Source organism: Anopheles coluzzii, chromosome 2 (assembly GCF_943734685.1).
Source record: "Anopheles coluzzii chromosome 2, AcolN3, whole genome shotgun sequence".
Lineage (NCBI taxonomy): Eukaryota > Metazoa > Arthropoda > Insecta > Diptera > Culicidae > Anopheles > Anopheles coluzzii.
Genome location: NC_064670.1, coordinates 49,290,541 through 49,311,631, shown reverse-complemented (window position 1 = coordinate 49,311,631; position 21,091 = coordinate 49,290,541). Strand labels below are relative to the sequence as shown.

At 43.3% G+C, this 21,091-nt stretch overlaps 2 protein-coding genes across 3 annotated transcripts; both read right to left on the bottom strand.

The window, feature by feature from the left end:
• Nucleotides 1-1,979: 1,979 nt before the first annotated feature.
• LOC120953653 (uncharacterized) lies at nucleotides 1,980-4,027 on the bottom strand. The gene is made up of 3 exons (XM_040373788.2): nucleotides 3,644-4,027; nucleotides 3,365-3,549; nucleotides 1,980-2,680 (listed from the first exon to the last, which is right to left on the bottom strand). Exons 1-3 carry the CDS (start codon nucleotides 3,932-3,934, stop codon nucleotides 2,074-2,076), a joined length of 1,083 nt encoding a protein of 360 aa, XP_040229722.2. The 5' UTR covers nucleotides 3,935-4,027; the 3' UTR covers nucleotides 1,980-2,073.
• Nucleotides 4,028-13,812: 9,785 nt separating this feature from the next.
• On the bottom strand, nucleotides 13,813-21,091 carry LOC120952428 (uncharacterized). 2 transcript variants are annotated; one of them, XM_040371749.2, is made up of 3 exons: nucleotides 20,971-21,091; nucleotides 14,754-15,123; nucleotides 13,813-14,680 (listed from the first exon to the last, which is right to left on the bottom strand). In XM_040371749.2, the coding sequence occupies exons 2-3, from the start codon at nucleotides 15,119-15,121 to the stop codon at nucleotides 13,936-13,938; spliced, it is 1,113 nt and encodes a 370-aa protein (XP_040227683.2). In that variant the 5' UTR covers nucleotides 15,122-15,123; nucleotides 20,971-21,091; the 3' UTR covers nucleotides 13,813-13,935. The 2 variants fall into 2 exon arrangements, with proteins under 2 accessions (XP_040227683.2, XP_040227684.2); XM_040371750.2 differs by lacking the exon at nucleotides 20,971-21,091 and adding an exon at nucleotides 17,436-20,956.

The following is a 21,091-nucleotide window of genomic DNA, read 5'->3' as shown; positions in this document are numbered from 1 at the left end:
GCGGTGGCGGTCGTGGCAGCTGTAGTAGATGTCGTAGCAATGCTTACCACGCCTGTTGTGCACACCGTTCCCTAGCCTTCGAATCTTTTGTAGAGCTACGAGGTCCATGCTCAGTGTGGCTAGGGCATCATCAAGTTTTTTCAAGGCTCCGGCTTCGCATGGAGTGCGTACGTTCCATGAGCCCATTTTAAGAGTAATCCTGGGGCAGTGCCTAGGGTCGGTATCGTTGGTTCCGTTTCGATTATTCCTTTGGCTTTCTGTAGTCTGGTATTACAAGGGACTGGGTGACTGGCCCCGCGCCCACTTTACCGTTTTGTTTAGCGTCGGGTCCCCCCCCCCCCCCGACGTTCAGGCACCCAGTTTCCCGGGATATCCACCCCCGCCTGGTTTGCCATATGCCACCATCCGCCCAAGGGGTTGGGTCAAGACCGTGTACCCAAGCTTGGATATGTGGTAGCACACGTTACCACTCTGCACGACGAGGACGTGTCGGAATAGGAGTTGGATGGCAGAGCCTGTATTATCCCTCGAGGGGCTTCGTATCCCATCCTATTGCAGAGCAAATATGGTATCTATGATTCAAATATTTCGATTAATTTAACAACAGATTTGGGCTGCCAATTGTGTAATTACAATAACGTGCTGATTTTTTTTGCTTCTTCTTCTTTATCATATTTTTCATAACCCCTGTTGTCGGTCAAGGCCTGCCTGAACTACAAGTGGGCTTGGCTTTCAGTGACTTATTGTTTTACCCATAGCAGGATAGTCAGTCCTGTGTATGGGGGCACGGTGCATTCGAGGCTTGAATCCATGACGGGCATGTTGTTAAGTCGTACGAGTTGACCGGCTTTCATTTTTGACATTTTAGCTTGCTAGTGCAAATTTTGATAGGAAAAACACAACTTGCTAGTTCGTATCACATATAACAAGATAAGTTGTATCAGCAGAGACGCCTTTAAACTAATAATTCATAACTTGCAAAGGCAAATCAAAGTTTATTATGTACTGCCAGTTTCTTATGTATTAATGTTTATATGATAAGATGTGATATGTCTTCTTCTATTTGGCGTAACGTCCTACGCGGACATGCCAGCCTATACAGGCTTTCGAGACTTAATTCATTACCACGCAGTAGGATAGTCAATCCTTGCTACGAGGGGACAGTCCATTCTAGGCTTGAACCCATGAAGGGCATGTTATTGAGTCATTCGAGTTGACAACTGTTCCACGGGACCGCCCCCTTGGATCAAGATGTGATATGTGTAGATAGCTTTTGTTGTTAGATCAACTTTCCGAGCAGTTTATACATACTCGCCTGTCTGATTTTAATTGCTTTCAAAATTTCTTAAATGCAAATACACGATTTATTGTTGAACGCCAATCCTTTATTGGGATGTATTATTCGGTTGTTTTTTGTTATCTTCAGAATAAAAGGAAATAGCATTGTAACTAAGTGATACAATTGAAATTCTTTCTGCCACTTACCAGTTTACTTGAAGTTATTTATGGCACGTCTCTTGTGAAAAACAAATACCTTGAATGGCAGAAACAGTCACAAACAAATGTTCAATCGATGTTGATTGATCCACGCCTGAACAAGTTTTTCCTTCGACTCAATTTGCGGCTGTTGAAAACAATCCATGATATCAAAATGATAGTCAAGCTAGATAAGACAGACCAACAGTAAAAGTTTTTCATGCTGGATGAAATGAAATTGAAAAAAAGAAAAGAATATCATTATTGTTAAGCCTTTCCATAGAATAGCATAGTCAAATTGTAAGAATCGGTAAAGATCGATTATGGTTATGGAGTAGCATTATAGAAAAGCTGAAGTTCAATAAAAGTTTTAATTGGTGAGATTGTGTTGATTCAACTTTGAGAAAAAATAAACATTAAATCGCCGGAAGCTTTTTCGAAAACGAAGCATATCTCACCGCATGGGACCACTGGCTCTCAAGAAAGGATCGGAAGCGAACGGATAATAATAAAATAAATAATTTATTCGAATTTCCCCCGCAATACACGGGCGTTTGGAAAAAAAGGTACATGCGACAAAAAAGGAGCACCCACGGTTTAGTGCTTTTGTTGGTGAGCTGGGGCCTGCTGCTGGTAGGCCAAATCGTGGGCGTCCACTGTGAGCCGACGGTTCAGTTCGTTCGAGAACGACTCGACAAAGCCATCGAGTGCCCGAGCCCAGCCAGAGCTGTACGTGTCGACATGGTGGTGTGGTTCGGGTGGGTGAGCCACCACCTCGTAGGTGACGTACTTCTTGTGCAGCAGCTTCTTGATGCCGAGTATGCTCGCAAGCACCAGGGCCAGCTTGGACACGAGCAGCGCTTTGCCGACGAGCAGTGCGATACCCTTCAGCACGAGTGCACCGATCAGCACCGCCTTCATGACGACGGCGGCCAGTATAGGCGCGTACTGCTTTAGGCGACCGCGGCCTTCCTCGAACAGGCGACGCGTATCCAGCGAAACCCCCAGGTTCAGTTTGCCGCTCTCACCGGAAGCTACCACCACGTCGGTTGCCCTGGTTGCTCGCCACCGAAGGCTACGGCTGTGGATGAAGCGCCAGATTTTGTCCGCCACCATCACGCTCAGCTTGTGGTCGTCCGAGGTGGTCGCACGGCCCAGCACCGATATTTCCTCCGCGTCCGTGTCCGACAGCTGTTCGTCCGAGCTGGAAATGGCAAGAGGAAACCAACAGCCATTGTTAGTAGATTCTAATAGTACGACACAAACAGTAGGAACTTCCACGCCAGTGGACACACAATGAGTCTACTACCATTGAAAGGCATAATGAAAGCCGTGTCAGAGCGAGAGGATATGCTGGACCCTGTCCACAAAACCTTTTGTGTTGGGTTCTACAGTGGAGGAACACTGTGCACGCTAGAAGCAACGGAAAGCTATGCAAAAAGGTCAAGAGTGTGAGTGATGCGGAAAGTTGATTGGGTTTGGCAACAATTGAACCATTTTCTCATGTTTGCGAACCGCATTAACTCCATTCCCTAAGGAACCCATTGTCATTCCCTCAGGATTCCCCCATTATACTAAATCGGATTGCATAAGTCAGCAACAGAAAGTTAATTTTGTGTGAAAATGTTTGATTTGAGACCTCTCAATTTCATCAAGCCTTAGGGGATTATTAAAAGGTTCGATTGCCTTACGGGAAGAGATACATCTAGTTAGTGGAAGGCCAACGTTCCTTTGATTTGACATACGAGCCTTAGAGCTTAGTTTTTAACGCTTTCAATCATATACCATCACGTACAATCCGCTTTGTACGACACGACTAATGGCAATTTGATTTGATTAGATTTGATGAATGGTTTTAAGGTTTATCGGTAATTTCACCTACTCTTACCGGGTTTTCATTAGCTCAAAGCTATCCCCGAGACTAATGCTGGACTTTTTTAGCATCCGGTTCATGTAGGTGACCAGCTTCAACATCACGCACGAGCTGTTGTCCTTCTGCGTGCACTTGCCGTCGAGCCGGCGGATGAAGCTGTCCTCGAGTGCTGCCTTGCTCAGGGTACCATGTTCGGGTTCCTGTTTAACGGCGAAACCAGAGGGATACAAGAACGAAATTAGAAAGAGGGCAAACGTACACTACACCGTTCCGAAGATTAGCTCGCACACTCACCAAATGGTTGACCACACCGCCACTATCAACGGCTGGATTAGAATCGATAAGCCCTACCAGCACACACACTACCACCAGCCTTACAATGTACGTCATTTTCCTATCAGCAAGGCACTTGAGGCGTCTTATAAGGGGCACAGCAACTATGACACAGTTTCTACGCTTCACACGGTGACACGGTTCAGAAATGCACTTTTCACTCTCAAACACGATCGTACACAGGTTCACTCGATCCCGGGCAACTGCAGCACATCTTGAACTTGGCAAAGACGCAACAAAACTGTGTCCCATGGCGGAGATATCCCATTTATAAGCCCATCCGTTAATCGTCGATGAGGACACGGTAAAGTCAGGGTACGCGAATCTCCCACCGGCAGCCAGAAGAACAAGCTTGGCTCATATCTTTTTTCCTTGGGATACCGGTTCCGCCGGCCATTTGTCCAGTGCAGCATCCACGCGAACAGGCCAACGTTAAATGGGGCCACACGAACGAAATGTGTGAGAAAGAGAGGAATGAAAGAGCATATAACCAATACACCCTTCCAGGGCAGAGCTTACAAAAGCTGGCAAATCTTTGCCAACGGCTAATGGCTGTTGCGAATGCTGATGGGAAGATTGAAACACGCCAGGTCGTGCGACGCACACCTGGTGCGTAGTGAAATTGTTTTCCCACTACACCTTTCCCGGCCTGCCTGAGACAAGGTTGATCTAGCTGAATCAAATAGGTGCAGGCCGGAAAAATGCGTGCCAAACATCCTGCGGAACTCGCCCGATCGGATGCCATTTTTCCGTGATCGGGCACCACGAGCAGACTTGTTTAGAAAACTCATCTCTACTTTGAGGGGTGAAGAAAAGGGCAAAACCAAATCAGAGGCGATTTGTGGCGTGCTTTGGTTTTGTAAAAGGCCCAACCCACCGGGCCGTAACCACTTTCCATCACATCCGGCCGATCCGGATTGGCGTGAGGCTGGGGCGCGAGCGTGGACATCCATGTGCTCTCGTTAGAGTACGATTTGATGCGATGCGATTAAATGTGCAAGCAGTCGTTTGCGGAGATTGCAGTTTTTTCTTGTCGTACGGGCAATGTCCTTACTTGGCACGATGCAACGGACAATTTTAACACAGACACTCTCTCACACACACACACCAGGTCCTACGTTTCTGCGTAAGTGCTGTGCATCTTTCCCTTTCGCAGCTAAGAATGGAAGTGAAAATAGCAGGAATGCCAGTAGCGAGGCAGCATTTTCATGACGTTGTATGGTATGGTAATAATAGAAAACGGGATTTTATATTAACATTGTGAGAACCAAACAAAAAAGCCAGCTTGTAAGGGCTAGCATAACGAACAAGGCAACTTCACTGCAGAACACCGGATGTGTGCTTATTCTCGGTATCTGGACATTGGTTTACCACGTAGAATTTAGTGTATTTTGTATTTGATTTCAGAACTATCTTCACGTATCTTCATTTATATCTGCATTTCTTCATTTATAGCATAGCTTACAAAAAGAACAATGCTTTTATTTCGAGGTAAACAGGTTTATTTAGTTCAATATCAATCATTTAAAAAGAAAATCATTTTCAAATTAAAGCAACATAGACATTTTTTTCCTAAAAGCATGATAATTTTTTAATATTTTATTATTGCATGTTTCGTCTTATTGCGGCTTATCACCAAGGATTTAACTGCAATTAAACCACCATGAGGTATTTTTTTAGAAGCAAATGCATTAGAAGTGCTGTTCAGAACCTTTCAGCTTTGATTTGTTACTCACAGTTTGTTATATGAATTGTATGAAAAACATCACTTCGCTTTAAGCGAAATGTGAATGATAAATTACAGAATTTGTCTTTCACATCAACCTAAAAGTAAACCTGTGTATGTTAGCTGCTTTTTAAGTAAATTGCTAAAAGGATACCATTTGTTATTATGACTACAGCTTGATCCTTACCAGAAAACATAAACAATAATGTTTTTGTCCATGAATGTACCCTTTTAAACATTTTTGAATTTAATATATTTTATACACTATACGGTCTGGTGGTACAATCGTAAACTCGTACGACTTAACAACATGCCCGTCATGGGTTCAAGCCCCGAATATACCGTGACCCCATACGTAGGACTGACTATCCTGCTATGGTAACAAAAGTCACTGAAAGCCAAGCTCACTTCACTAATAAGAAGATGCATTATATGTAATTTATCCTTTGTTATTTATTAGTTCAATTGTTGAAGTTCTTTTAATTATAAATTTTAAAAATCATGTACAGAAATAAACTAAAAGAAAACGTATTGTCTACCTACCAACTGGAGTCTGTCATACTGTACACCAAGTAATAGAAAGTTATTTAAATAAAAAAAGATCATAGATTTTTATTCTTAATACATTAAGACTGGATGTTTTTATCTTAACGAAACTCATTACCGTGTATTTTGTTTTTGCAGTTTCACAGCTACACAGTGACATGCACTTGGGTCAAAAGATAATTGATTCGAAAACCTTGCCCTTTTGTCGTAATCTATAGCATACCATCTAATGAATAGTATTGTTTTTCCTACATTCATTTCAATCTGCAAAACGCTTTTGTTCCAGTAAACCATACCTTTCTTAAGGCGAAATTGTTTTATTGAACTCGTTTTCTTTAGAGTTTTTGCTATTTCAATAGCAAATTTAAACTATGGTGTGCAGATAAATGCAGTTATTTTATTGTGTGTATAAATCAGTGTCAGAAATAATGTGTCATTTCTCTTGGCTTCTTCTCTGCACTATCAAAGAAGTTATGTTTGTTTTTACGAAAAGAATATTCACATCGTTTCTTTTTACAGCTAGGGCAAAGAAACAACTGAAAAAGAACAGTGTAAAGTGTTCACAAGGCTGCATGACTCGCCGTTCCACTAGACATCAAGTGGAGTAAAACACCAGCAGTCAGTAAAACGATCGAGCCCAGAGCGTACTTTGTCCTGTTACAGTCTACGTGATACTCGAACGGTATGAATGATAAAAGCAATAAAAATACAAGACTAAAAAGGAAAAACTTAGCCAAGGGGAAAGCGCAGCCTAGTTCCTCGCTGTGCCTGCACCCAAGGGGCTGTATCGTTGTTTGTTTTTCTTTCCCGAATGCTGGTTACATTTTCTCGGATCGCCCACCGAGCCGAACCTTCGAAGCTTAACGACAACTTCGTCTTCCTTTATTTCAATCATCATAAGCATCATCATCATCTCGAGCGCTCGAAATGGTAGTTTGCGTCTAGAAGCGTTTCGACTATCGTGCGCTATTGCGTTGATAACAGCAATGGGTCGAGTTTTTAACTTTTTTTGTCAACATCGTGGGATGACAACGTCCGGGAGTGATTGTTTTCTTCGCGAAATACTCGTTACATCGGTAGGGTAGAATGGTGATAGACGTAGCTTTCATTGATAAATCACGATTTTTATGCTTCGTTGTGCCACTTTTTCATTTCATCGTCCATTCGGTTGACATTCTTGCGTGAGGCGGTACGCACATCGTCCCTGTAAACGACATCTTTTACAACGTGCGTGACCACGAATTGAGGTTGCCCTTGAGGTAGGCTACGCGATTCAGTAACGCAGACGAAGGCAGCGATGTAGATGAAGTTTGTTTTCCCTCGTGGTAACCGGTTTGATGTTGCTTCCACTTTCGTCGGAGCGTATGATCGTTTCCGGCAAAACATCGTCGGCAAACCGATGCAAAATGGATGGTCAGTTGTACTGGAGTATTGATCTCGCAAAATCACTGTCAGCTTTGACCAATAATCAAAACAAAGCAATGCATTGCTTCAAACCAATTAAAGGTTTCGAAATCAAATCGAATTGATTGATGGGAAAAGTCCAACCGTTACTAGCGTATTCCTTGGTAGTCTACGGAACAAAGAAGAAAAAAAGGGAAATGGAAGCCCCGAAAGCGTCTGATGGATCGATGATGGTGCCATCCGTTGTCAGGTTTCGAACAGTATAGCTAAAAGCCTGCTACCCGCCGATAGAACAAGGATGAATAGCACTGAGAAATATGATGAAGCCGAAGATGGATGTGGTGGATACGAATACGGTCACGACAGTGAAGAAGTAGCAGAGAGAACAAGCTGTTTGATCCGTTGGAGGATTTTCCGTCTGAAGCCCTCCGTTCCGGGGGCCATCGTAATGGGAATACGAAATAAATCTTACCCAAATGGGATTATCCAGCGGGCATGGAGCTTTTTTCGTTGGCATCGCCTACGATTCCTTTTGATCGTTGTCATTTACACGCGGAATCGATTTCAGGCGGAAAGTAAAACACTTTCAGCACGATACCGGCTAGCTTGTTTGGTCATAAATTTGTAACCGAAATGATACGGATATACGGGTCGAGCGAAGGTCGTCTAAGGATAACATCAGAAAAAGAGCTCGTTCTGGTTAGGATTGTTTGGGATGAAGGTGAAGGCTTAATTGCTATTTAGTGTGATTGAAACGGGGATGAGACGTATTCAAACCCGGTGCCTTATATCTGATTGAACAGAAATGTTACCTTACCTTTGGAGTATCTTTCCTCTCAGTCATTTCAATACTATTAAGAGACCCATTTCTTTGAAGCAAAGGTTCTATGAAATATGGTTATATTATATCTGTGTCGAGTTCAACCATGTTTTTTGTGCCGAATTTTTTGATCTCATGTATCTATCAATTGCTGGAATTCAAATCAATTATAATAAAGGTTCCCGGGAAATACTGCTCTAGGATTTCCAATCAAGATTAAGTGATTACAATGAATTTCTTGCAAGTATCTCAAACGTGTTTGAGGGAGAATCTTCCTAAAATGTGTTGATATTCTCATAATTTTCAATTATGTCTCTGTTAAAAGATATCTTGAACTCTGTACATTACTCTGTACTGAGTTGTTCGTATATATGTGATTTGGATATTGGATATATTGTATCTTCTTCTTCTTTTTGGCTCAACAACCGTTGTCGGTCAAGGCCTGCCTCTGTACCACTTTCTTGTGAAGTTGGGCTTTCAGTGACTTATTGATACCCCCTGCTATAGTCAGTCCTACGTATGGCGGCACGGTCTATTTCGGGCTTGAACCCATGACGGGCATGTTATTAAGTCGTACGAGTTGACGACTGTACTACGAGACCAGCTTGGATTGGATATTGTTTATATATATTTACTAGCTGGCCCGACAAACTGAGTTATTCATAAAAAAAACTAAAATATTCCATTATTGCTTTGTTACTTGGGATAGTTGTATCCCCTCAGAATCCGATCATCGAGTGTAAACCGACAGGCACCTCACACCAAGTGTTAAAGTGCCGTATACAACACAACAACAATCCTGCTCTTTGTATGGGAGTTAGAAAATCATTATTAACTTATGTTAAGTGTAACATCTCAACGATTTTTCAGTCCTATTCTCATACCACCATGAGGTGTGTGCAAAGTTTCGTTGAAAATGATCCAGCCGTTTCGGAGGTTGCTCGCAACAAACACCGTGACACGAGATTTTTATATATATAGATATTAATGATATAGCGGAATTTGGGGCAAGTGTGACATACGGGGCAAGAGTGCCACCAAGCATTTTTCCTTAAAAACTTTAGTTTAATGATCAATTGTGTATACAGTTGGTTGCTTTCCAATGATTAGGTATACTGAGCCAAATTTCATATAGACCAATCGATTTTTCCCATTGTTTTGAAATGATTTATGTTGAGTTTCAGAATTGAGCAGAATATTATAATTTTTTAGTTTAGTTGTCTCACTATTATATATTTTAAAATACTATAAATATTATACGGTTAGTTCCGAATTATATATCTTATCACTATCTTATCAGGGACCATCCCTGTTCTTCTCTAGGATTAAAATCGTTTCCGCAAAGGTGACAAACAAGTGTATTTATGGAAAATACAAAGTGGGTTATTATTTGGCCAACTCATGATTATTTCAGACATAAACACATATTTCATTTAATAAATACTCGCAGTAGTACTGAATCATGAGATTGATGAATCTTATATTCTTAATAGCCAAGCATTTTTGGTTGTAAAGATCATGGTCACGAAAAACGAATTCGCAAAATTCTTGTTCGCAAATCTTGGTCGCAAAATACTTGAACGCAAAAATGCTTGGTCGCAACTGGGACCAACACCAGTCCAGCCAGTGACAGCGCCACCGCCCTTTGTAGAACAACCAAAAATCGAGAATCGTGAGCAGGTTACGTTGTAGCAACTATTAGAGGATTGTAGCCTCATAACCGCACTAAAAAGAGACAGCGCAATGATTCATAAAAATGAACGGCAAGTATTCGAATTTTATAATAATAAAAATGCTAAACATATTAACAATTATATATAATAACCAAAAATATTGAAGATTTCCACACCGGCTATTCTGTAGACATAAAATTTTCAAAAATATAGTCAGCAAGGTCCTGCCGTACATAACACCTAGCCTAGCCGACAATGCTGGATTTGTGGCGGCAGATATTTTCACAGGCAAAATTGCGAATACAAATCACACACGTGTCAAGGTTGCGGAATAGTAGGGCACCACAAATCGATTTGGAACATATTTATACTCCCCATCGCCGTAGCCATCAAACTATAAGCACGTAAACGTGGAAATAAATCAGAAGAATATCAGGATTTTATTCGATTCGGCATCCGATATTACGATCATAAATCGACCCTTATGAAAAAGCTTAGGAGAACCGATATTAAATGTATGATAAACACTAACAAAGACAGTATCTGTATGTACCTTGTATCCTTGACCTTCAACAACATGACGAGTTGCTATAAAGTCGATACTTTATATACCGACTTTAAAGCAGCTTTTGACTACATCTCCTTAGCCTGTTTACTTTCAAAACGAAATTGAAACGAAAAATAAAATCGAAATTGGTGATCCTCTTCTGTCTTGGTTTAAGTCATTCCTGTCATACTGTATATCATATAAGGTCAGAGCTGAAAATAGTTATTCCTATCCTTTTATCGCCTTCTCTGGAGTTCCCCAAGGCGGCATACTTAATCCCCTACTTTTTCTATTATTTATCAACGATTATGTAAATTTTCTTCCCCCTGATGGTTATCTGCTTTACGCTGACGACATCAAAATTTTCCAACTGGTGTTTTTTTGTCATCTGATTGTGTGCCTCTACAGGATTACCTCGATTGTTTTAATGTTTGGTGTACTCCAAAAGTCTTATTCTGTCTCCGGATAAGTGATGTTTTTTTCAAATGTTTATCCAATAAGATCGAGCATGATTACATTCTTTGGCACTAAACTCAATAGCGTTACTGTCACAAAAGATCTGGGAATATGGATTGACGAGAAACTCTCGTTTCAAGAACATAATGAAAGCACTCTTCATAAGAGTAATAAAATTGTCGGTCTCATTATTCATAGGTTCTCTGAAATGTCTGATCCTATGTGTTGAAAGTCCTTGTACTGCAGTCGGTCCGCCCGATACTTGAGAATGCGTCGATAGTTTAGAGCATCGGCAAACTTTTGAGGCTTAGGGCCAACTTTAGTGAATGATGTAGTGCCGCGGGCCAGGAGAATGCGTTTTTTTATTATTGCGCTTATATTGTTACATTTTAATCTTTTAGAAACATTTAGGGTATTATTGTTGTTTTTCACTAATTATATCATGCACGCATGGTTCAAAATTGAAGATACCTATAGATACGCCAATAGATGGCCAAAAATGTGATCAGTCAAAAAATAACAAAAAAGGATCAATATCGCTTCTTGAAGACCCCATCCTCCCACGTCGCAAAAATATTGAGGATATTCCGGGGATGATACAAAAGTCTGAAGGCTAAAAAATTATCGAAGCAAACGTGAATTCAGTAATTATGAAAATGCTTTATGATAAGTCAAGCCATGTCAGATAAATTGATAACTGATTCCTTATGAAAAAGCATTTTAACAATCCTTGTACTCGTAAACAGCAACATTGTGGAATCGTCGTTATTTTTAAAACAACAGGGGTTTTGAAATATTTTTTTTGCTTTCATATACGATCGAAAATATCCCTAAAATAGATTAAAGCGAAACCAACTGATTTGTGTGAAATTAAGAAGAACGAATAAAAAAATTATTGCGTGAAAATGTATGGAGCTGTTTCACTATATTTAAAAATTGCATTTAAAAGTAGTTTTAGCATGTTTTGCGTTGGCGAAAGTCAAATGCTCTCCCATCAAATGCAAGTCGCATGCAAAATTTCAAATAAATTTATTGTGACCAGGTTTTAGTGTATCTCATCAATATAAAATTTCGTGTGTGATTTCCTTCATTCCTTCATTCCGAAAGTCTTATTGTCGTGTTGAAACAATGTTAAAATTACATAACTGTTGCATTAACAAAATTGACAAATTCATGGGTTTATCATGGGATTATCTTCACCCACTCTAACAAAACGTTAATTGCACTTTGAATAATAGTATCCCATGAGACAACCGACAACCTCTATCAGTCACCTCACCTTGACACCTCTATCATTCGAATTCTAACCATGATGACCAAAACAAGTGAACCAACGAAATTAAAAGCCTGCGCAATCAACGAATGACACCTCGTAGCGTCTTACACGTAAATGGACTGCATACAGAAGTTTGTCGTCGCATAAGAACGTTTCTGCGTTTTGGTCGCCAACATCTTGGCACTATTAGGCAACAGTCTACAACAGCTAAAAAAGAAGACAGAGGTACAAGTGGCTACATTACTGGGTTATCTGGGTCGGGAGATCGATGCAACCCGCCAAACAGTGAAATAGTACTTGGGAAACATGAACACACATATCAGGAAGCAGAAATCGCGTCCACTGGCTTCGCAATGGCAAACAAACCTCAATGGCAAACAAAACACAATGCGATCATATTAGGTGAATTTCGACAGATTTTCGACATGACACCCTAGTCCGCAAACCGGTACAACATCCGTCATATGTGTTCCATCGATTTTTTTCTGGACCAACCTGATGCAAAAACTCTACTCTAACAAAACTTTGTCGCGAAATTGTAGGATGCTTATAAGCATGTCTTCGTACATCATGGCGAAAATTCCGGATAACTGATGAAAGGCAACTCCCAAAGTCTTAGATTTATTTGTCCAAGGAAGCTTAAATAATTATCTTTTAAATGATTTACATGTACAGAAATTATCTCTCCTAGTTTTTTTCTACAGCCAGCAGAAAAACGGCATTTTTTTCATGTAGACGTCACGGGGATATCGATCACGAGTTCGAACATACCGAACGATCCGTCATTCCTTAGTACTTTAATTAAAGTTGAAAGTGTACGATGGTATAAAATGTTATTCTAAAAGATAATCAGTAATTTGTATACGAATAGTTTCTTCCCATGTTTCAAAATGAAACCAACTTCAAAACCTTTCACGAGCCGGATTGAATGTTGCAGCGGGCCGCATTTGGCCCGCGGGCTGGACTTTTCCGACCGCTGGTTTAGAGGCATGCCGGCTTAACACTGATCAACACGATCGAGCAAATACAGCGAAAATTCACTCGAGCTGCTATCCGTCGTTTTCTTGGACGATCTGATCGATTTTTTTCGTATCCTATCCGATGGCGTTTGCTCGACCTCAAATCATAAAGAACGCGCAACTCAAACAATCAGTCATATTTTATTGACTGTCTCCGTTCCAATGACCTGGAAGTTCCTGCTATCCTATCCTCGATTCCTATATATGTCCCCTCATGTTACCTTTGCGACGAACCCCCGCTCCTTATTCCTTCCCAGCAATCTCGTCATGGCCAAAATGACCCTTTCAGGCGCACTTTTTCGGGATTCAACGACTCGTATCACCTATTCGATTACAGCATCTCCAATTTCGTTCGCGTCTCGTCATCCCATATGTGACACCAAATGCGAAAAGTTTAGAATAACGGCTTTTAATGGATGGGATGGAACAACCTCCGTTAGTTGCAAAAATGAAGAAGAATAATATTATGATCTTTATTCAAAGAGGCTATATAGTTTAAGATGGAAAAAATACGATAAAAAAGCTGAAAAAAGACAAAAAAATAAAAGCAATATGAAACAAAAAACGCAAAAGATGTAGCAAAAAACAACAATTAGTGTGATACTTTGCAACAAACATGCTATAGATGACCCTTTCTTTAGTTGTAAATAGCAATTCACTCACTCACGAATTGATTACTTTATTTTACACGTCATAAATATTTACACTAGCATGGCATTAACACGCAAGAATGAAAACGATGTGATGCACGATACAAAATATGACAACTTCCCCGACTGCCTGCGTTTAGCTCTCAGCCTTAACGTCCTTGCCGCTGCTACGATACTGCTCCGAGTAGCCTTGGTAAGCGAGATCATCTCCAAACTTAACATTGCCGCCTTGCAGATCGGCCCGTCCCGAGTCCCGATAGTAGTTACCGTACGGCGAGGCATACCCACCGACATCTGGCCGAGAGTAGTGATTCTGCCCGGCGTACTCCTTGAACGGGCTGTAGCCGATCGAACCAAGGCCCTGTGGCGAGTACTGCGGCTGATAGCCACCGGAGAAGATGTCGTTCGTGCAGCAGCTCTGGTTTGGTTTGAACAGCTTCAGATACCCAATCACACCCGGCACAACGATGGCCAGAAAGCCGAGCAACTTTTTAAAGCTAGCCAGTCCCAGCACGAGAGGCAGGAACAGGAGCAGCTTCAGCTTGAACACCTTCAGTATCAGCAGCAGTGGAATGAAGATCTTCTTTAGCCGATGCCGAGTAAACAGCGGCGCCTTCTTGTCCTCTATTACGTCAATCTCGTCAGAAATTTCGTCGATGAAGCGCGCAGAGTACCGTCCTTCCTCGGTGATGTCGTCGGGGATGTGGAATTCCAGCGCCGTCGACTTGACAAAACGCTCCAGTCGCCTAAGGGCGTACTTGTACAACAGCTCCCACTCGGAGTCAGAGTGTCTCGATTCGCCCACAAACTCGTAGCCTTCCTGTGCCAGTGACCGGAGCTGTGTTTCTGGTAGCCGAACAAGCCTAGCATCGCTGGTGAGTCTGTGGAAGGAAAATAATGAAGTTTTTAGTTAAACGAGATAAAAAATGCTTGCGCTTAACATTAAACACTTACTGGTACTGATCCTTGTCGAAGAATTCGCCGAACGTCTGCAGGGCCTGGGACTTGAAGCATTCGGCCAGCTCTCCGTTCAAGCACTGCGCGTTCGTGCGTGCCAGATAGGGATCCACATTACCACCGGTTCCAAGCCCGATAAAGTCGAACAGGTTCTTGCCCTGTCGCCGCTCTTCGCCGACTGCAGGCGGTTGTTGCGGCGGAAGCTGAGGTCCACCGTTGCTCGCGCCAGAGGTTTGATCAGGTAGCTTGATGCCCTCTGGCAGGCCCGGAGTCACACAGCACGATAGCAGTAGAACTGCCAGCACACTGATGACCGGCCCTGACCATGTTCCTCCCCAATTTGACCGTTTCACGCGTACGTGCATCTCTGCAAAGGATACCAAAGAAAATAGGACTAAGTACGCAATCCGATAGATTGTTTGTGGGTCGCGCCAGTTTCCAGCCGGTGTGTGGACCGACCAGCTAGCAATGGGCCACGATGTGGCCCAACTCTCTCCTGCACTCTCAGCCGGGCTCAGTCACACCCGCGACTGATGGCCCCACCTGCAAACAACCGTGCTTGCGCTTATGCTGTGTTTTTCTCGCTCCGCAAATTGCTTTCTCAGCCTCAGCTCGTTACTGATGTGCAACAAATCGGCAACAATACGCCGACCTTCCTTCCCACTATCTTACGCTCCGATAAACTCATCATCCCAACCAACGCACGTCATCAGGCGTGACGCTGACCAGCAATGCCAACACGTCAGCCGGCGAAGATGAACCACTGCATGCCCGTTGCGCGCCTACATGCAGCAATCGGTACAGGGACGAGAAATACCCTTCGATCGATCGATCGGTCGGTCTCGATCGGGGTAACCCACTGGGCGAGCGCACGCGCGCTAACGCGCCAGTGGAAAACTGCTGCGGGCTGGCCGCAACCCAAAAACGGGAGGTACACATGCGATCGGCAAGCGCGAAAAGCGGAACGTTTGCAGGAAAAACTCGTCTCACGAGTCTCGCACAACGAACGGCATCGGTGCAATGCGCTCCGGAGAAGCACGATGATGTATGAGAAAGCCGAGCGCTCGCTGGAATTCGATTTTCTCTCGAGTGATCTCGATCTCCGCAAAGAAAGGGGGGGTGGAAAGTGGTCAGACCAGTGGACATATTTAGTGCACAAGCAGTGTGAGCGCGAGAGTGTATGTGTAATCGTGCAATAACACGAAACAAGTGTCAGTGTGCGTTGTGCAATGTGTAGTCCATAATAACGCTCAAAATTGTACGAATGTATCACGTATGTGGGACTAATGATTCAAGCGAAAAAAAACCATCCCAACAGCCCAAAGATGTGTTCATTTACTGGGCCAAGTGTGCGTGTAAACCATCGGAATCGAACACGCAGATTATGTTCAGCTGTTGGCTGTTTTGTTTTCGCTTGAAACTATGTTTTCTTTTCGCCGGAATGGCCCCAAGAGAGTGCGCAGCTTTTCTTGAATTACTGTGGGGGTGGGCAATACGAGTCATCTGTTTTTGTAAAGCTTGCTTGCATTTCCCTGGAGGCAGCCACAGTGAGAGCAGCGTAGTTTTCATTCGCACACCGTTTCCTAGAAGTAGCAAACGCGTCAGTGAATGTCATGGCCCGGACATCCTACACAACTGTTACATTTGCTAGGCGAAGATTTTCGAGAAAATGCATCGAAACTGAGCCATAATTGGGAACCAAGTCTCATCGCTACATGCCAAAACGGCATAGTCTTTGGGGTATTCGATAATGGATGGCTGCTTCTTTCGACGAGCTTTTTGTCAGTCACGTGACACATTTTACATCCGTCATGCCGTGGGATGTGTTAGCCGTTGTTTTGTTTGCTCCAGCTGAAAGTTCAGCGAATGGCGTGTGGGATAACCTACAATTCTTGCAATCGAACTGGTTTTAAAGCTGAACGGCTAGCGGAAAACATTATTATAGGTGTCACGAGATAATTATCTTTTTTGTTCCTTTTATTGTAGAATCTACAATAGATAGCGGTCCCAACATTATGTTTTTATGATATGAGTGCAACATAGCTTTGGCAGAGACAAAAAAAATCTACTGTTCGAAACCAACTTTTTCCAATTTTCTGCCATGAAGCTCAACACAAATATGAATGTCAGACGTAGAGGCACTCGGTAGAGAGGAGCTTTCCCTGCGGGCTTCAGCCGTTCCAAATGTAGGCAGCAGTTGATTATGTTTGCTCAAACAACCCTTTTCGTTAAGCATAACAAAAACACACTCATAACGAAAGCATCACGAAAGCGAAAAAACTTCTTCCGCCTGGAGGAGATTGGCTTCATAATTCTGCATACCGTTTCATCCTGTTATGTTACGCACAATGCTAGAATTGAAATTGTTGAAGTAACTTGAAATGAAATGGAAAATAGCCCTCGTACGGTGAACAATGCCCCCACCCCTTCCCACTAGTTTGACACCACCGATCAATCACGATTCACTTTCACTCAGCCAGTCACCCACTCGCACAGCCAAACTGGTAGAACTTTCCGTTTCTAGAAGCTACGAAATTATCCTTTTCCTCGAGTGTTGCTTCAGTCTGTCGCCCTGCGGTGCACGTGGCGCACGGCCAAACTCGCTCGACGTCAAAACATCCTCCCACTCGTGGCATCCGACAAGCTCCCCGACACCCCAGCACAAGTAAACACACTCACGTGTCACGTACGGCAATGGGCCCGAAAGTTGGCTGCACTTTCACTTGCTCACTTTCCAAATTGTCATCCGTTTTGCGGCCTTTTTATTCACTGCGCAACACCGGTGCCGTCGGTCGATGCCAGACCGGGTGATACCAGTACCAGAACACTGCCAAGAGTTTGCCGATGCTGGCTGTGCAAGAATGGCACTGTGGTTGACCGCCGTTTGTCAATCACCATGCCCACACGCTAGAGTTTAGGCGGCCACATCCCGCACGGTGGAGCTTTATCGCTTGAACTAGCCGCGACCTCTCCAGCGGCTCTCGCGTGTGTCTGAACCGACGCACTAAGACCCTACGAATGGGTGCGCCAAAAGCCCGCCCGGGTCGCTCGGCCCGTTCGGTCGTTTATACAAACCATCAAGAGAGACAAGAAAGCAGCGGCCCCCTTGTCGATTGGAAAGAGAGTCTCTGCGGCGGTGTGCAGCGCGCCACCTAAGGAGAAAGGAGAAATGATGCCGAGCTGTGTAGTCGCTCCCAGCAACCCACGCTATGCCCACCCGGCCGGCCCGTGAAACGAATTTTCGCGAGTGATTCGTGTGGAAAATCGAACCCAATACCCGCTCCACCCCATTCCTGCTTTACAAATCAGTGGAACAAGCTAATTGCATTAAGGTTTCATTGTTTCATGATCGGAAACACGGTGGAAATGCAAATAAATAAACCCCTGTGTGTGCGGATCCGTCCGCGAACCGGCTGCAATCTTCTCTTTTGCAGGTCCATTGCATTCGCTACTCTCCGCTCATGTGTATGAGTAGTTCGCGGGTAGGGGTTGAAATAGCATCAAACCGGTTTTGGAGCCGTAATTCCATAACGGCAAGAATCGCAAATGGTGGTATGTGAGTAGGGGCCGGCAAGGCGGCACACTGTATTGATGGTAAACACATTCTTCCGTCCTAGCATATGGCTTGATGTTGCGAATGTAAATGAAAACGAGCGTAATTTTTTCCCATCCATTCTTATGCGATTCTTTTAACAGTGAAAGCATAAACCATGTAATGTAAAACTGTGTGGACGCTTTGTTCTTTGTTCTGCAATTTAATAATATATTTTTTATACTCATACACTTAATTCCATTGAACGAATCCATTGAATCATTAAAATGCTCTTTGAACACGAAATGAAATAAGCGCACGTTATTGAATTAAAAATTATCATGGAAGGAACGCAGAACATTGTTGTTATATTATTGTTGGTGCATTATCACACATCACGTATTCTGCGGTGAGATTCTCTTATATTTCAATTGTAATCAGTGCAATTGTGAAGCACATTGTATTACATTATTGCATTCCATGGCATTTTATTGGTTCTCGTCGTTTCGATACTTCCTGGTAATTTTTCACTTCATTTCATTTCACTCATATCGTGTCCATAACATGGCCTTCGAAACAGATTCTTTACACCCGTCTATTAACATTTAATGTTTTTGTAAAACTTAAATTATTTTTTCTATCTTAGATGAGGTAATATTTCCACTCTGTTGCTTTGCTTTGAATGCTTTTAAAAGGCAACCACTAGGTAAATATGATGAACATTTCTTCTAAATTATCAAAATTTAACAAAAAGCATATGGAAAAATCTTGGCGCGTAATTCAGTTACAATAGAATAGAAGAACTAACTTTCAATTCAGTTTTATCCAAATCTAGGCACAGCCAAATGTTATCAATAATGTCATCCCAGACGCTACATTGTAGCACGTGGCGCCCTCAGCTGTCCCCATCCGGCTACGTTGTTTGGACAGTGCGATGGCATCACACGCACTCGAAGGTCAAACACCTCGCTACGATTACGTGAGTGGCGCACGACTGCATGTCGTGGTCGTGGTGGACACGGTGCCTGTCCAGCCGATTTGTCCTATTTATTAGGCCCGTTTTGCCACACACTCTTCGTCCGCTTTCCCGGAAAGGAAAGGCCACTGTTTGTCGGTCATGTTGCAAAGCTGAGTGGAATTTTGATGATCGTCGGAACGATCTATCATTGTTTGCTTGATGTTTTAACCACCGTCCTATCCTGAATGCTCTGGAGGTCAGCGAAGTTTCTGTGGGAGGGTTGGTGGTTTTTTTCCCTGGCCATCCTACCTTTTACTCTTGCCCTCTATCAGTTTAACGGCGAGAAATAAAACCATCATCCACAGGAGTGAAGGTTTATTGCTAGGGCAAATAAAAAAGAAAATAAAACCAACACCACCCTAACAAGAGCAACAGTTGAATGGTCTTTCGCTGGTGGTTCATTCTTTATAAAATAAAAATAGCAGAATGCTTGAACAAACAAGCAAAACAAAAAACAATCTAAACTCCAATCCAATGCGCATTGCCCCCGGCAAGCAGGCGAGCAATTTCCTAGAAGCTTTAAGGTTTCAGCCCGAACAAACAACATGCGTCGTGAGCTGTGATAAATTTAAGCTACATAAATAACGCCGGTGTAGCCCCGACGCTGGCGTCCATTACGCGTGTCACCCACGCGGTGAGCAAAAGTTTTCCCGATATTGGAAACCGGGTCAGTACACGCCAAACACACCGAACGAGGTTTCGATGGTGGCAGTAAAAAGGATGGTCTCTCCTCATACCCGGTTGCACCCAGGATGGATGAAATTAATTATCCCGAGACCGAACGAACGAACGCAATCCGCTAGGTTCATTATGAACCTGACCCGGGACTGCCTGTTACGAGCCCCCCGAGATCTTTCCACGGGGAATGAAAGACGGTATAGCGGAGGCGCGTTTCAAAAATGACATCGGAAAACGGTGCGAAATCTTCCCCCAAAAAAAACCTTTCACAGCTACCCTGCGCTGCTCGTTTGCCAGCAGCAGCAGCAACACCGGCGAGAAAAAGGTCACGTTTGTGCTATCAATCTTTCACTGGGTCGCGCATGGTGATAGCGGGTCGGCGGGTGGATCGGTAGCTATTGTATCGTTAATTTCACCAGACACGGCGAGGGCGTTCTGTTTTTTTACTTCGTCGTCTTCCCCTTGCTTGCTGGGGGCTGCGTGCTCATTTTCTTCCTTTGGCCTGCGTTGTCTGTTATTATATCGGTTCCCTTTTCCGTCGGTGCTGCCGTTTGCTCCTTAACGTTCGTTCGCTTTTCATTTCAACGCCGGATGTGTGAGTGCCGAGCATCGTATGGAAGCTTTCTTCACTCGCCTCATGGCGGCTATCGGACTAGCAGCTGTTCCTTATTTTTGTTTGATTTTTTCATTATGGCATTAGGGGAAAGAAAGGATCAGTTACAGTTGACAAAAAGCTTTCGATTTGCACTGGGGAGAAACCGCTCACACACGTACACTCGCGCACACAAAAATTCGCATACACATTCAGGCTTTTTTACACACTCATATCCCTTTTCATGGGCCCACGCACTATTGTGAAAGATCGAGGGAATCCACTGCACAGCCCATTTTGCACACATTATTTAACGTTTTCGTTGAACAATCATTCCAACGTCTTGAGGCAGCAACAACGTCCAGGCCCAGGTGGGACGAAATGAAATACTCACCCTGTGCCTTTCCTATGGCTAAAGGTTGACTAAAGCTCACCGCGAGCTAGTTCGGCCGACTGTGCGAACAAGAGCGAAAGTGAAACTGAATGGTCGAAAGTTCACTCCATTCGGTTTTATA

What these genes read in the sequence shown, in the direction of transcription:
- LOC120953653 (XM_040373788.2), bottom strand. Translation starts at nt 3,934, where the DNA reads ATGGGACACAGTTTTGTTGCGTCTTTGCCAAGTTCAAGATGTGCTGCA. An exon ending in GCGGTGTGGTCAACCATTTG is followed by an intron (nt 3,550 to 3,643) that starts GTGAGTGTGCGA and finishes GCCGTTAAACAG; the next exon opens with GAACCCGAACATGGTACCCT. An exon ending in TTTGAGCTAATGAAAACCCG is followed by an intron (nt 2,681 to 3,364) that starts GTAAGAGTAGGT and finishes TGCCATTTCCAG; the next exon opens with CTCGGACGAACAGCTGTCGG.
- LOC120952428 (XM_040371749.2), bottom strand. Translation starts at nt 15,121, where the DNA reads ATGCACGTACGCGTGAAACGGTCAAATTGGGGAGGAACATGGTCAGGG. An exon ending in TTCGACAAGGATCAGTACCA is followed by an intron (nt 14,681 to 14,753) that starts GTAAGTGTTTAA and finishes TTCCTTCCACAG; the next exon opens with ACTCACCAGCGATGCTAGGC.